The 17146-nt window shown below is 47.0% G+C and overlaps 1 protein-coding gene across 2 annotated transcripts in view; it reads right to left on the bottom strand.

Moving 5' to 3' along the window:
• TRIO (trio Rho guanine nucleotide exchange factor) overlaps nucleotides 1-17146 on the bottom strand; it is a 4621980-nt gene that overhangs the window by 3074071 nt on the left and 1530763 nt on the right. For both annotated transcript variants that reach the window (XM_085606120.1, XM_085606121.1), the window contains exon 13: nucleotides 8484-8658. In XM_085606120.1, coding sequence (XP_085462246.1) covers nucleotides 8484-8658 — 175 coding nt within the window. The remainder of the gene's footprint in view (nucleotides 1-8483; nucleotides 8659-17146) is intronic.

Raw genomic sequence — 17146 nt, forward strand, 5'->3', positions numbered from 1 at the left:
CGGGTTCCAGCGGGCCGGGGTACGGCAGACGAACAGGATCGCAGGCAACTCCGCTCACGAGGACGGCGTCGCCCTTGTGACGTGGTGTGAGGCGCCGCCCTGGCAGAGATGTTGGACATTCCGGAAGAGGACCACGCCCAGGGCTATGTGCTTTTTATTCACACCCCTATGCTGGCCTGGCGTACGCCGGGCCATCCCACTCCGCTCACACTTACGGGGGGGACGTAACAGGCAACATTTCCATGTACTCCCCCACTGGCTGGGGTGACATGGTTGCGTCCGCTACACTCCATACACCAGCGGTGTATGTCGCCATGGATATCGATGTGTTCATCATACTGGGGTCTGTCCAGCACATCGCTGCCACTCTTGGCATTGTGTACTTTCCAAATCATGGTTCTCCTGCCTCCTTCACACATGCCTGGTTCCCACCTCTCCCCACATTCCGCTATTGTGTGGCTGAGGTGCCATTCCGTTAATGGCTCATGTTCACGGCTTGCCCAGGTTACCATTGTAAGTTGCTCTGTCGTGTCTGGTGGGTGTGCATGTTTTATGTGATTTTGTGACGTGTGCATTGCCAGAGTTGTGAGTTGCATGGTGGTGGAGTTGAGGTGTGTGGGGTATTCATTTGGAACTTGCCACGGGGCTGTGCATTTCCCTTGGTGCCATCCTGATAGTGCTGGTTGATGATGGACTGTCGGAGGATGAAGGAATCATGCACACTGGCTGGGTAGGTGGCGAGGACATTGGTGAAGAGTCCCTGGTGGTGCACTATTGCCTGCACATTGATGGAATGCGTGGGCTTTCTGTTGCGGTGATTGTGTGCTGTGTCACCAGGGGGCACAAGTAGGACATGTGTGCTGTGGATTGCCCCCGACACGTGCCTGCATCCAGCTATGGGGTATGATCCTTGCTTGGTCTCCAGCGAATTGTGCATTGTGGTGGACATATAGATACTGGGGTACCAGGCTGATGATGGCATCCAGGACAGGTGTGAGGGACTTGGATGCGGCTGGCTGTGAGACTCCTAAGACTCTGGCGGGTGTTGGTTGCGGGGTACCAGAGGCCAACAGGTGCATCACAGCCAGCAGCTTTGTGTGGGGTGGGATGTTGGTTGTCCGCTGTGTTGGTGCCGTCGGCCTGTTGGGCAATGATGGTCTGGATGCGTAGGATGGTTGTCCTTTTGAGCCTGTAGTGGGCAATGGCATCCTCTGGTGATGAGTCTGTGAGGCTGGTGCATTTCCTGTGGGTCCGCTGTTTTGTCCGTGCTGCCTCTGTGGTGGTGGGGGGAGGTGGGCTCCTGGGTGTGGTGGCGGTGGGTGTTGTTGCCCTATTGGGGCTCTGGGCTGCATGTTCAGTTGCCCGGGTGCATCTATTCTTCATGTTTGGCTTTGGGCTGTGCTCCCTTGTCTGGTGCAGGTTGTCGTCCGACTTTACACCAGGTCGGAGGAGGTGTTAGTTTCCTGGTGCTACCACGTCTTATCGCCTGTTTTGTTCTCTTATCGCCAATGTGGCTGGTCGTTGAGAATGTTGTGGAATAGTGGTGTCGCGGCTTTTTGCTCAGGAACGCCTACTCTGCATCTCATTAGCGATAGTTGCCGGGGTCATGTGTGGCGATGTTTTTTGAAGATGCTATCATCCGGAAAACTGGTGATACAGGCTGTTTGCACCAGCTTGTGAATGGGGTGGTAAATTTATCGCGACTTGGCTGCGATAAAATGCTGTTAACTCGGCGATGGCTCCTTGAGAATATGACCCCTTGTGTATTGGCTATACGCCAATGGTTGGTTGACTGAACAGCTACTCTTTTTTCCCCGAGGCATCAATTAGTTTTGAATCTTTATCTGGAGGTGGTGCCTGCCCTGAGGTTTGTCAGTTTGCCCTTTTACGGGAATTGGACACCACTAAAGAATCTGAAGGCAACTGGCCCTTAATAAAAACTGGGTCAGCGGGTGGGGGTTATATCTTTTGGCCACTCTAGGTGTTATGACACGTGCCCTAACTGGATCTTTAAAAATATATTCAGCATTCCCCTTCATACCCTTTAACATAGGCAACAACTGTGATGTTCTATGTGTGTTTCCTAAAGTTTCAAACAGGAAATCCTCTTCTAGGGCTTCCTTATGTAAAGTCACTCCATGGTAAGTAGCTGCCCTAACAATTAATTCCTGATATGCAGTATTATCATCAGGAAGGGAAGGTTTAGCCAGGTAAAGAGCTGGATCTGTGTCTACATGTGGATCTATATTATAGTCATCCCAAGGATCTGGTGGTGGCGGATCATAAGTGGATCATAAGTGTCATCATCATCTCCTATATCAGGATTTGTGCCTGGTGGTATAATGTGTAGAGGGTCTGAAGCTGGCATAAGAAGTACTAGTAAAGAAGATGGAGGGGTTTGAGGAATGTTAATAGGGCTAGTAGCTATGTCCTTTTTCTTCTTAAGAGGGATTTTATATTCAGTGTCTATTTTCCTTTTGGAAGATGGCATTACTGGCTTAGTTGTAATGTGTGCAGTGTCAGGGTTTATATGGATTTGCTTTTGTATCCAGCTTTTGTTTAATGGTTTCTAGAATAGGCTTTAGAGGAGCATCTTTATGTTTCGGTGCAAATCTGGATATGTCTCTTATCTTTCGAACCCGAATGTTTCAGAATTGAAGGGGTGTCATCTTGGCTCGAGCCAGAAGGCTTGACTTGCGGTTTCATTACCGAGCCGGAGTGTTGGAATCAGAGTCTTGGTGCCTACCATGGCCTGATGGCAGTGGTGGCCCAGCAACGCTTTATTTGGTGAAAGCAGGTTTGGTGGGCAAAGGGGCTTTGGTTCTCATGGCACCCTGTCCAGCTTGAATGTCGTGGGACTCTAGTTCGATCTCCAATTCAGAATAGGAGTCCTGGATGGAGAAAGTTTCTTCCTCGTCTGCTGCCGACGCTTCCATTATTTCGTTCTCAATATTTTCTCAGAAGATATCGGGGGTGTCCTCAATACTCTGTTACTGCATCTGTCCTTTTTTTATTTAAAATCTGCTTCAGATTTATTTAGTATAAGCCAATATAGCAGACGTTTATCGCCTTACACATGTCATTTCGCCCTCTTCTTCTCCCCGGTCCACCGCGGCAGGTAGCCCGCTGATTAAGTGGAGGGAGGTTTCTCCAGCTAAGGGCGTCCCACACCCACTTCCATTGGGCCATCCTATAGCCGCCATCTTGGAGGTGAGATGCTCTAGTCTACCTCCATCTTTCTGGGCTTCCGGCTACAAACAGGGGCGATGGCGCCGATGCGCAGTGGGCACGCATAAGGTCAGCCCGTCTGCACCAGTCGCGCCTGGACCGCGTCCAGTGCTGGTCCCCTGGCCCGTTTGGGCAAAATACCTCAGACACCATTAGGTACTCGCAGGATGCACTACTGCCCTTGAGATTCATTAATCCCTTTACGATCACCTGTCAGCTCCCCATCTCTAATCGCACTGGGGGTCCTGGACCCAATCTAGTAAATAACCTAACAGCCACAGGGACATCTGCCCAGCCGCAAAGGAAAGGTTCTAGTGTCAATGCTGCAATGATTTCCGGCATGTTACTGAAAACAGATCCTTGGTGAAACATCATTTGGAGTTCTCTTAGTGCAAGCACGGAAACTTGGGCTGATGCCAGCTCAGGCCCAGGCATTGTTGCAGCCACCACCCCCCGCTATGCCGTATATCGGCTGGACAATAAAAAAAAAAGGGAGGGGGATTGGCAGTATTTTATCGTAGTCATTTTAAAACTACATTCGAGCCACTAACCACTCCTGGCTTGGAGGCTTTAGCCTTCTCGGTGCAGTCAGCAGACTTTCTGCCTATCAAGGGAGTGCTAGTCTATCGCTCCCGGGACCGAGGTGTGGTTTTGCGGACAAGCTCGGTATGTTAATGGAATCCTCTATCATCAATGAGAACTCTCTGGTGTTGGGAGATTTCAATTTCCACCTGGAAAAGGAAACAGACCCAGACTCCCTAAAACTGATTGATACAATGAATGCGTTCGGACTGTCCCTAATTACCAAAGGTCAAACGCATAGGACTGGTCACATGTTAGATGGGACCTTCTCCAACAATTCTGGATTACGCTACTCCCATCTCTCCCCCTGACTTGGTCAGACCACTGGGTGGTCAAGTGGCAGATAAACACCAAGAAACCTACCATGCCTTAAAACACTACTCAACACACCTGAAGCAGAGCCTGGCAGAAAAAAAGGCCAGTAGAACTGGGAAATGCCATCACCCTGGGCCCTTGGCAACCAGGGAATAACCTGGAGCATAGGGTTGAGAATTTCGCACTCTGGCTCAACTCAGCACTGGGCCTAGTAGCTTCAAGAATTTAAAAAACCACAGTTAAGAAAATATCCCAGCCCTGGTACAATGAAAACCTAAGGTTAACGAGGCAGGACTGTCGTAGACAAGAACAAAAATGGAGGAAAAAGTATGAGGTGGAGGAGAAAAATATTTACAAAACGTAAGTAGCCAAACACAAAAAAAGTATCTTAGCAGCTAAGACCGCATAGGATTCAGGGAATATCAAAGCCGCCTGTGATGCAAACAAGACCCTTTTCTCAGTAATAAAAAAACTGGTAACACCAGCCAGCCCAAATCATGTAGGAATAAATCAAACGTTCTACGATACACTGGATGGTTTTTTCCAAGAAAAAGTCGCTAACATTTTCAATAAATCTACTGCAAATAGAGTAGCTAATCATCAGGATGAACATGTCCGAATTGGCCCGCCCCAAAAAATCAGTTTCTCCTCCTTTAAGGTCTGGTCAAAAGAACAACTCAGAGTTAATCCCACTTATCAAATCAGGTGCGCTACGAGACCCCTGCCCCCCTAGTATTATGCACATGATCCCTGCTCAAGAGGCACAATACCTAGGGCAGATTTTTGATAAGATGTTTGCAGAAGGGTCTTTTCCCTCTCACTGGAAACTGGCCGTGATTCTCCCTCTACTAACAAAAGAATCTGAACACCAAGAACCCGAATAACTATCGTCCTATATCAAGACTCTCTTTTGCTGCCAAGCTGGTAGATTAAAGTTATGAATCAACAACTTTCAGAATACTTAGAGGAAAACTCTCTGCTGGACGACACACAACATGGGTTCAGAAAAAACCACAGCACAGAGTCTGCCCTGGTGGTAGCAACAGAGGACATACGAGAAGCACTTGACAGGGGGGGGGACAGCAGCACTGATTCTGCTGGATCTCTCAGCAGCTTTTTATACGGTCAGCCATAAGATCTTAGCTGACCGTATAAGTAGTCTGGGCGTGGTCATGCTTAAGATGGGGCTGGGTGAGAACTGAGTTCAATGGGTTATATATACACTAATCCCACGGCAAGAGTAAAAACGGCTTGCGCAATTTCCAATCAATTCAAGCTCTACAGGGGCACCAGGCAGGGGTGACCTTTATTCCTTCTTCGTATGCCTTGGCCACTGAACCATTGGCTGAACTTTTCCATCAAAAAGGAGCTGGGTATGGGGTGAAAGTGAAGAGTAGAGAACATATCATATCTCTGTATGCTGACAATCTACTGCTATACCTGGATGATGGCCCCACAGGGAATACGAATGCATTGACCATGTTTAGTGAGTTTGCAACTCTTTGTGGACTCCATGTCAATAAATCTTAGACATACCTGTTTCCCATGTCAGCTGGTGCTCAAATGCCGCAGGAACTGCCCCATGGTCTGTCCTGGTCACTGGTACCCATCAGATACTTGAGAATAAGGGTGTTTCATCACTAGACGACCTCAGGAGGGTAACCTATGGAACGCTCTCAGGTCCCTTAAGTAATGTGTCCATTTCTGATGATTTTTTAAATTACCCGTCATGGCTCAGATCTCATTATCCAAGATGAGTATGCTGCCAAGGCTCTTATATTTTTTTTATTTACCTCCCGGTCAAGATATCATGTTCCTGGTTTAAACAATCAGACACACTTCTTAGGGAACTGGTATGGAACGGCTGTCGCCATAAAGTCTCTTTGGAGGTTTCCCGGAGACTCCCAGAGGAGGGAGGTTTGGGTGCTGCTGATTTTGAATGATATTTTCTGACTGCGCTACTCCAGTGGATCACTCAGTGGCTTTATGGAGCTCACAGGAACTGGGACCTGTGGGGTTGACTGATAAACCAGGGCTCCCTGCTGGCAAAGCTATTACACTCGGCAGTGGTGATTCCCCACCTAGGGGTTTTGCTGAAGATGGATTTGCAATGTTGCAATGCCTGCGTAGGACCGCTGGGACTCCTTTTTAGGCACTGGCTTAGCCAATTCTTGACGTACAAAGCATTGGCGCTAACATTTGGAGACCTGCGGCCGGATGGGCAACGGGAGTCAGGGACACATGCAGTTCTCCGTTTGGTGCTCATGGGCACCGCAAGTCATTTAGTCAAATGGTTCTAACAGGGATATATTACAAATGGCAATAAAAAGGTTTATTTAAAAAAAAAAAAAAAGAAATAGGTGCATTGTCTCATAGAACGCTTTTAGTGGGCGGGGGCCGCTCCCGGAAAGTCAGGGAGGCGCGGAGTTGGCCCAGGAGCAAGCTCCGAGGACATCAGTCAATGACAGGCTCTGCAGGGATTGATTCCTATCTTCTTAGATGACATATTCCTATCAGACCAATGATGAGAACCTCAAAAACCCCGGACAAAAGTAAAACAAATCCAGTCGAAAAATGCTAGGGGGCAGCCCTTCTCCGGATCAGTGGTGGATGGCACAGAAAGAAAAGACCTTACGTCAGCGCGCCTAGGTTGCGCCTATATGGGTACTGTGATGTCACTTCCAGTGTGGACGATGCCGACAACGTACACAGAGCCGATCGACGCAACCTACCGGAGCACAGGGACACTGCACATGAAAAATCCACCGGATCCAGTCTGACGCATGTGGAAAATCAAAAGTAACAAATCTGGGGCTAGAAGTCTCTATCAGATATCAGGTAGCAGCACACAAATCAAGCATGTAGAATAAAGATAGCCCTGTAGGAGGGGAGGGTGTAATAGAACATCTAACTAACTGCATAGCACCAAAATTCTCAAAGAGGAGTACTGTGTGCACTTATGCCATAAAGGAGGCCATCACAAATAGTCCAGTAGTCGATATGCCAACTTTCACAAGGCTGGGATACACCTATTTGGTAATGTTTAGAAGATTTTGCAAGACATCGCTGGGGGTCTTTTAGTTGTTGGTGGTTTTGTCTGCTCCACTGGTGGCCTCGCGCTTGCTGTGGAATAGGAGCATGTAAAGGGTCCTGGGGGAGGAACACTGGGAGGCCAAATCTCGCCTGTGCTGCCCTTAAGTGATGAAAAGGGTACTGGTGAGGGGGAGGGGGGAGGAATGCGAGGCCTAGTGACGGCTGTGCTATCTTTGAGTGATGGTTCTAGTTCTAGAAATGTCAGTACAGTGCCTTTCATCTTAGCTACTAAATTGGGCTTGATTCATCCTCCTTGCGGATATTTCCACGCACTTGGTCAATTAAGGAAGAGGAAAGCTAAGAGATCCATGTTGTGTAAAATCTATTCCTAACCTATGAGTCATCAAGGAGTGAAAGCGGAGGGCAAATTGTCAGAGGTTCCTTTTATTGGCTTGCATACTGGGTAAAGGTGTTTTCATTCCTGCAATGAATCTGAACATCCTTCAGATTTTCTATTTAGCAGGGACAGTTATGTTGTTACCATCACCGACAAAGATGATTTCTGGGTTTCTCAAAAGGATATTGATTAGTATGGACACAACATTTTTGTGTGTGTTTTTCCCTCATGGAAAATGTTTTATCCTACATAAATTTAAGTCTTTCCATGCACCCATTTAATATATGAAGGTATTTGCAACATTTACACACCAGTGTTTACCACTGCAGCTTAGTGTGACAACGTATTGTGAAAAGCCTTTTAAAATGTTTGCAAACAGCCACAATGTTAGAACCTCCTGGGTATTCACCACAATGCCACTGTCCACCTCCTTTGTTAGAGGAACTGATGTTCTGACCCCCCAAAAAAAGGTCAATACAAGTGATGGAAAAAATGCTATATTTCCTCTATCTTACATGAGATTCGGCTACAGAAAATCTTTCAAGCTCTGAATCTGTTAACCAAGATTTGGGAATGCCAACCCTAATTCAAATCTTTTACTAACCTAAGAGTAATTTACAATAGCAAGACATTTTGTGTATCACAAATTAGGCCCACACATATCGATTTTTGTGTTCATAATCCATCTTTGTCTACAGCATAACATATGCACAAAGTTTAATAAGGAAAAACCTAAAACATATGTTCAATCCCCTAGTCTAGTAATGGTCTATTATTGCCCAATACCAGATTCTCAGTAACAGGCAAGCTAGCAAACCAATGTGTTACAACCACACAATGCATATGCTCTAAAGAGAATAAACTATTCAAATAAGTAAAAGAGAACAAGTGAAAAGCTGGCACAAAAAAGACCATAATGCAGTCTTACATCAATAGCATCCCTCTCGAATATTCGTAGCTGCAAGAAGAGCTCCAGTTTGATTTTGCGTTCCTGAAAAAGCTCTTCCATTTGAGATTGGGCTTCATCCAGCTGCTGAAGAACTGTTTCTATGTGACTGATGGAGCTGTTGTGCGGGGTCTTGTTACTGGAAATGGCAGAATCCCTAAATAGGGAGGATTTAAAGAGAGCAATATAAAAGAAAGGACATAAGAAAAAGAGACAACAGAAAATAGCAGGTGACAACTGGTAAATTGTTAAATTTACGTCAAAATAATCTCGGACTGAAACACATAAAAATACTAAACATTTTCAAAACAATTTAATTTATGATTCTGAGATATTTTGTTATGCCAGGGTCACTCCTTAGACGACAGCAATTGAAATTATCATGGTGTATCAAGTCCCATCACAGCAGTATACAACAAAAGCAATGATGTATTCCCTCGTTTTCAAACACAGGAAGGAAATGCCCACCCACCCTCCTCCTCCACCTAAACTCGGACTCAAAAACTGAGGACAAATTAAACAATCAGAAAAAATGTCATAGTTTCACTTGAGCTACTGTTGGGTGCAGTGCACAAGTAGACCTTCTGCCATCTAACGAAAACAGTACAGTAAATAACACAACCTCGCTCACACACTGCCACAGTGATTCTCAGCTGGCTGATCTTTTTTGTGAAAAGGGAAAAAATCTGAAGGAAGGAGGTCCCCCATATGCTGAAACCGATGGGAAGCCATTACTCAAGTGGGGGAGGGAACTAGCATAGTTTTCTGTATGGAAGAAGCAAAGATGGAAGAGCTTGGCATAAGAAATGTTATTGTGCGTGGGGGAATTGTCAGTGTTCCATAAATGGGTTCAGAGCATTTCAGGAGCAGCTTGAAATGAGGTCAGAATAAATCATGAAGAGAAAGTGACCGTCCGGTAACAATAGTTCGCCAATGAGAGCCAGCACCCCAACATTTATAACCTTTCGAACTATTCCAGCCCGTATAAATTCAAGCAGGATAAACTTCAAAAGTTTTAATATTTATTATCACATATAAAATGTTTTCCCTCCTGTTTTAAAAATACATTTTAGTAACTGAAATGCAATAAACAGTTATAATCTACGTGGTTATAAGACAAGGGTGACTGTGCCTTCAAGTTGTTAAAATGCTCGGAAGTTACTTTGGGTTTAAGTACCCTGACCTTAGTGTTCACTTAGATGCGATGATACTCCATACTGTTGCACTTCTTGGTGAAGAGTATCCAAAAACTCAGTACTAGTAATAAGTTGATTAAAGCTTTATGAGACAGAAAGCAAAGGCTATCCCAGGTGGGCATAACCAGATGGATTGAAGGCCAGGAGGGAGAATGTCAAGCATATGAAGGGGTATCATTTAACAATTATCATCTCGGTCTCCTGAATCTGAAAAGGAGATTTGTTTTGGAATAATTTCTCAAGAGGATTACAAATCCCATCCTATTTCTCTTACTTGCCTCACTGAGTCATCTGTTTTTCCATAACCATCAACGTCTCTAGAAGTGAAAAAAGGGCACTGGGAACCCATGTTGCTCCTGCAGAAGGAGTAATAGCAGACTCAGATTATGACCTCTGAATTCATTTAGAGGTCAAAATGCTGTTGACTAAAATACAATTAGGCTGGCGTGACCACATCTGCCCATGACTACTCTTGTGGTATGAAATGTATTTCCAAGCAAGGGAGGACACTTTTCTGTGTAAACTATTAACACAGAGACTCAATGACATGCTGCTGTCTCTTCAGGACTTTCCCACTAGCAGCTATATCTTGGATCCCTTAGGGAATATGTTTATTTCTTTGAGTTACTGTTCTTACAAGGACCTAAGCGTCCTTTACTTAATAAGAGATATAAATAGTTAGGCCAGTCTTGTTCAAAGGCTTATGCCAACCTATGGGCTGCCCTCAAATGTGCCCCTCGAGGCAAACATGTGGTGAATAGATACAGTATATATATATTTTTTTTAAACCTGGCTAAAAGGAAAAAGCATGCGGCAACCTATGCACTGCCAGTAATTAAAACTGTTCTAGCAAACGTAAAGGAAAGATACAATTCCATTAAGGCCTCCGAGGCGAGGATTATGCATTACTTTCTTTGTTTTATTTCTCTATCAACTTAGACAAAGAACCAACGACAACTACATTTCTCATAAAGCAGAGGGGAAACCAGAAAGAACAGATCAGCCAATCAATATTCACGTTCCCTGTAAAGAGGTAATGATCTGGAATGTTCCTCCTTTTTCTTCGCACAACAGCTGCTGTGAACTCTGATCTCTTCATGTATCTGTCTATGGTCATTAACAAAGAAAATATTTGTAATAAAATGTTATCTAAACCTCGTGTACTGTCATCATAGCTGGAAAACGTACAGTGCAACCAATAAATGACAGTAAATTCCAGAAAATTAATACTTACTTCTTAAGAAGACAGTGTTTCCATAAAGCCACCCAGTATCACCAGGAGACAAAAACTGAGCTTTGTGGGTAGGGTAATCCTCGCATATGACCCTTAATGGATTTGAAACTTTGCTTTGTGACTGGTAGGAAACATTTCAATCTATGTCAGGACCAGAGGCAAGGATTATGCAAGTTTAAAGCTTATTTACCACAAAGGAGGCAATATCCACAATGGTTTTAAAGTAAAACCTCTTCACTGTGGAATCCGAGGACCAGTCAGCAGCATTCATGATGTCTGGTTCTATGAAAATGAAGGGTTCGAAGCGGGAGATCATTCTTCCATTCCATGCCGCCATATGGCAAAGCCATCAGTGAAGCACTTCCTTGGCCTCTAGCGAGATGAACACTTGCTATCTCTCAGGGAGCATTTTGGTCTGGCCAGAAGTCTTCCCAGTTCCTGCAGAATCTTCGACAGTTTATTGTCTGGCAGGCTGAGGAAAACCTGCACGGAGTCTATCACAAATCCTAGAAAAGGAAGGTGTTGGAAGGAAATTATCTCCGATTTGTCGTAGCTGATCACAAACCCCAGATCCTCTTGGGGGTAGGTGGCGGTCGCCAGATGAGCCCGTAGCTGTGTCAAAGAATGATCCATCAGAAGTATATAATCTAGAAAGACAAGTCTACATCCTGAGGAATTCTATCACCAGTTTCATCACCTTTGTAATGCACCAAGGTGCCGATGAAAGGTCGAAGGGGAGTGTTATAAACTCATGCACCAGGTGATGCCACAGGGATTGAAGAAACCAATGGTTTAGTCGATGGATTCAGACACTCATATAAGCATCGTTGAAGTCTAGGTGAACAAGTGAATTTCCAGGTCACAAGATGTCTCTCGGAAGAGGAATGCCTTCCATCTTGAAGTGGCAATACACAAGCAACCCGGTGAACTCCTGGATATTTATCACTGGTCAAAATTCCTTGTCCTTCGTCTGCATGAGAAAAATATTGCTGAGGAACCCATTGTGGTGGAGAGAGAACCTGACTATGGCCCTGTTTGCAAGGAGGTCACCACCTCCTGATCTATAAGATGAGCTTGGAAGTCTGAAAGACTAGCCTTTGAGGGGCAGCCTTTTGAACTGGGGATAAGTAAAATTCTATTTGGAATCCCCTTACAGTGTGCAATGTCCAGGCACCCGATGTCAGATATACCCAGTTGTGAAAAAAACAGTGCTAGCCTGTCTCCCACCTCCACCAGTAGTGGGATTGTTGCTTTTACCTGAATAGGCACTGGGAGAGGCTCCATCCCTAGTGATGCCTCTGTGGAGGCGGCCTCTTCTGGAACCTGTGGAAGTGAACACTGTCCCGAACTTCAATTGGTCTTGATAGACGCCTCACCTGGGGAAACTGACCTCTTTGAGATGCGTTATTGAAAGAGCTGCCGGCTGAGTGCCCCCTACCTCTGCCATAAAACCTACGTGGGAAGACATTTTTAAAAGATGTCAGTGCCTTGCCTAAGGAGCTGAACGTAGACACAAACTTCCCCAGCGCCTTGATAAAGGGAACACCAAAGAGCACCCCCTGTGCCACTGGACCTGCCTTCGTGGTGGTGGGGCCACCAAGTTTGTTATCTACTTTGATGAGAAGAGAATGGCATCTCTCAGTAGAGAGCAAGCAATTGGCATTCCCCAAGAAGGCTATGGCCCTTGCACTCAACAAGAGAGGGTCTCAGGGGAGTTGATGAAGCCTGATTGCTTGGCCTCTTCCGCCATATCAAGTATCTTGGTCAAAGGGTCCGCTATGTCAAGAAGCTTATCCTGTCAAGGACCACCAGGAGTGATCAAAGCCCTTCTTCGGACCTTTAATATATTTAATCAGGAAGATGTCCATCTTCGTATCAATCTCAGAGGTGAGGGTAACCTTGCCCTATAGGGTGGTTCTGGGGCATTTGGCTCGGAGTCTATTCTGGACCTCCTTGTCCAGGGGTTTGTGTGGAGATGGTCTGCCATGTACGCTGCTACCTGGTCCGCTGGGCCCAGCCAGAGGTCCTAGGGTGGTAAATGTCACCAGAGTCCAGCATGTTGGCCAATAGTGGATCTGCCTGAGCAGTCTGGCCCACAGATGAACTCTAAGGATCCGACTCGGGATGCCATGGTCTTCAGTGTCTTTGTCCCCATCCGAGGAGGGGGGAGGATGGAGGAGAGGAAGTGGGATCGTATTGAGGGGATGGAAGGGGATCTTTGTTATCAGGAAGGGGGTATGCCCCCAATACCCCCCTAATTGCAGGTCACTCACTATAAAAGTCTTTTTAAGACACAAGCATCTTTGGAGGAAGGGCTCTAGGTTAATTTAGGTATTTTGAGCTGCTCTGAAAGTGCTATGGACCTAGAAGGTGCTGGAAGGTCTTTACCCTGTGGGAGGGGTTCAGGGCAGGCATTAGCCAACTCAACCAGTCTCTTTTCCAAGGGCACCAGGGCTTAACTAATGGCTCTCTGTACAGAGCCGTCTACGGTCTCAACGAGGTGGGATTCTCAAGGAACATACTCCACCTCTTTAAAATATTCGTCATTGTCACCTTGATACATGTTGGGTCCAGCTGACCAGATAGAAAGGCCCAATACCAATATTAAGCGCAGACAGGACATGATCTATGACCCTTGAAGGAGCGGAATAAGGCAGTCGGCGGTGCGACCAAATTTATAAGACCAAGCCTTGCCAGGGGAGGAGGCATCACCATTCGGACCAGATAATCCTGCAATAATCGGCGGTGTGGTGGGGGCATCCAAGGCACCACCCTGCCCCACAACCTCCAGGCGCTGTAAAGAGAGCTGGCTACGGTGAATGCTCTTCGCCTGGAATCACAAAGCGATGCGCTAAACACAGTGAGTGCGTCCAACTGCAACCACGCTGCAGGCGCATAGGCTCTGGTGTGCTGGACTTTGCTGCAACGGCCCTGGAGGTCTGAGGGCTATCGTCTCGGGGAGCCCCGAGATAGCCTGCAGGCATAGCTTGACCGTCAGACCAGTGATGCACCCGACAAAGGGAACACGCTGCACAGCTGCCCGGCGGTTAGAGCGACGCAGCTGCATTGGTACGCTCCGCCGCGAGGCCTGGTTGCCACCTGAGCCGGGGACACCGCCTAGGGCCGAGCGTGCTGAGGCCGATGTGGAGGTGACCCACGTATCTTGCACCGCAGACCGTGCACGGGGTGCGGTTTAGTTGGGCCTCCCCCCTTCTCTCTAAGCGGCCGAGACGCTGAGCCTGCCAAGGCCGCACGAGCAGAAAAAACTCCCGGGGAGCTGAGCGGGACATACCTGCTATGCGGAGAGTCCCATTGCCTGCGCCTGACCAGCGATAAACCCGGAGAAGCAGATATGCTATTCGACTGCATGGCGGTAAGAAAGGCACAGCTGTATTGTTGCGCTCCACCGGGGTACCTGATCGCTAGCTGAGCTGGGACACTGCCTAGGGCCGGGCATACTAAAGCCTACGGGGAGATGGCGCATGTGCCCTGCGTCATGGCCAGGATGCGGCGTAGCTGAGGGCCCCTTCTTTCTACATTCCCGAGACACTAGGCCTGCCTAGGCCGCACACACAGGTCAACCTTCTGGGGTGCTGTGCTCTGACTAGATCGGCCTTGTGCAGCCTCCCCTTTTATCCATCCAGAGTAGCTCGGAAGTGATTGAGGGCTCCGGTGGCAGCGAGGGGCTTGTGCTGCCCACTGCACGAGTGGCTGTGTCGACCGGGGATGAGGCGCGGACTGATCGGGCCACCCCCTATGTCCCAAGATGGGAGAGATCGTCGACCTGTCCCCGAGCCAAGCGAGAAGACACGCCGAGACCGGGGTGATCTGGGGACACAAGGCTCTCCTTCTAGCCACCCCCAACTCATGTGGCTGTCCACTCATATGCTGAATGATATTGCCTTGTGACACAATACCTCAGGAGAGACACGGAGAGCTAAGACGACACTGGGAAACAATAAAGGAACACAAAAACGATTAGTGCAAAGACTGCTTACCCACATCGGGGCACTCACCTGTGAGGTTAATACTGGCCCAATGACCAAGCTGACAACAACTGGTGGTAGATCTGTTGCGCAGCACACTATGTGTCACACGAAGGGGAAACAATCAGAGCCAGCCACAACCGGTACTGCAAAACAAGAGGAATATGAGAGTGCTACTCCAGCACCCATATCAGACTGCATTCCGTCAATAAATATGGAGGCCGCTCCGGACAAACATGACCTCATATTACAGGAGGTCCGGGAATCACAGAAAGCAATCGAACAGCAAATAAGGATGCTAACAACTGACTTTACGCTACTGAAAACAGACCATGACAAGTTGGCTAATACTGTAAAAAGTAACAAATTACTCATAACAGAAATGCTTCCACAACACAAAGACCAAGCAGACCAAATAGCACAACTCCAACGCCAGGTGTCCAGCCTACAGAACAGAATTGAAGATGCAGAAGGCCAGTCAAGAAGAAATAATTTTCGCATAGTAGGCCTGCCGGAACGCTCTGAGGGATCCAATGCAACTCTATTCATAGAACAATGCCTACGAGACAAGGTGGGCCCAGAAGGTCTGACTGAACTCTTCTGTGTCGAAAGAACACACAGGATTCCCACGAGAAAGCCGATTGCTGGAGGACCACCATGACCAATGATCACCCAGATACTTAACTAAAAGGACGTGACACGTTGCTCCATAATGCCAGAGAAAAGTCCCCTATCCTGTACGAAAACTAACAGATCTCACTATGCCCAGACTTCACAATCACGGTCCAACCCCAGAGGGCCTCCTATCAAGAAGTCAAAAAGAAATTTAGAGCCCTGAACCTAAAATACGCGTTACTGTTCCTCACCCGCCTGAAGATAATGCACGAGCAAAAGTCATACTTTAGATGTTCCATAGGCGACACATCAGAGAGGTCAATGCAGAGCACAAACCAAGGATCACAAGCAGCACTGAATGGGAAAGCACGCCAAAATAAACCAAGTCGCAAGTCCACGGCCAAAAGTCCATCCCCGGAACAAGTACTGGAAAGTCGAAAGGCAGCACTCCTCACGGCAGCAATATCTAAACACCAAGATCTCCTCTCTTCAGCTCCTCAAGGTACACTAATATGTAATCGGACTCTGAAAATAGCCTCGCTTTATTCCCTTTCATCACCCCACAAACAGTGAATGACTAGTTAGGATAACTCCGCAACCTGGGCACCAAGTTAGACTCTAACTTGCCTAGATGAATACGAGCCACAGACCCCAGCAAAACTCCCCACCTCACAAGACCATATAAACTTCGTAAAAGGCCACGGTCTGGTCAGCAGTACTGCAACCCAAATTCACAAGAGATTTGCAATGCATAGTAACCATACCCCCATAGCGAACGCAAGAAGGTTACCGTTGAACTGTTTACAGAGTTAGTTATTTGTTTGGTCCACCACTGTTCAATGGTTAGACCTAGTATTCGGTTGTAACAAGGGAAGTGGTTTACCTGGCTCATCCCCCATAATAGGGTGTAGAAGTCCCCATCCAATTGAGGCGACAAGACACAGAACAACATACATATACCTATGGCTACACCGGGAAAGTGTACTATAGTTACATGGAATGTCAGAGGCATCGGCTTAGTGCACAAACAACACAGAATACAGACCCAATTGCATAGAAGAAAAGTGCAATTTGACTTCTTGCAGGAGACACACCTCACCAAATCCGAGGCTACTAAACTACATAGAAAATGGAGAGGGCCAGTCTTTAATACATCATATTCCGCTTTTGCGAGGGGTGCCGCTATCTGGGTCGGAAACAGAACCCCATTTGTTGACCTAGAAGAGCGTATGGACGTAAATGGTAGATATGTCTTGATACAAGGCGCGCTAGATGGCACACAAAGTTAAAGACAGTATTTATGCCCCAAACTACGATCAGGATAAATGCTTAGAAAGCCTAACCGCAGCGCTAAGGCTAATGGACTGGGTAAATTACACTTGAATATTAGGGGGATATTAGGGGGAGATTACAATGCAGTCTTAGACATAAACTTAGACCGCTCTTATCTCCCATTACAAGGAGCGACTGCCATCAAGCGGGCAGATGCCCTCTGTGGGTGGGCTGGGGGTTGGTCACTGATGGACGCTTGGGGCATTAAAAACCCAAACTGCTGCAAATACTCATTCTACTCCCGCCCCACATGCCCCACGAGACTTTTTCAGACCACAACCC

This window comes from Triturus cristatus, chromosome 5_1 (assembly GCF_964204655.1).
Source record: "Triturus cristatus chromosome 5_1, aTriCri1.1, whole genome shotgun sequence".
Taxonomy (NCBI): Eukaryota; Metazoa; Chordata; class Amphibia; order Caudata; family Salamandridae; genus Triturus; species Triturus cristatus.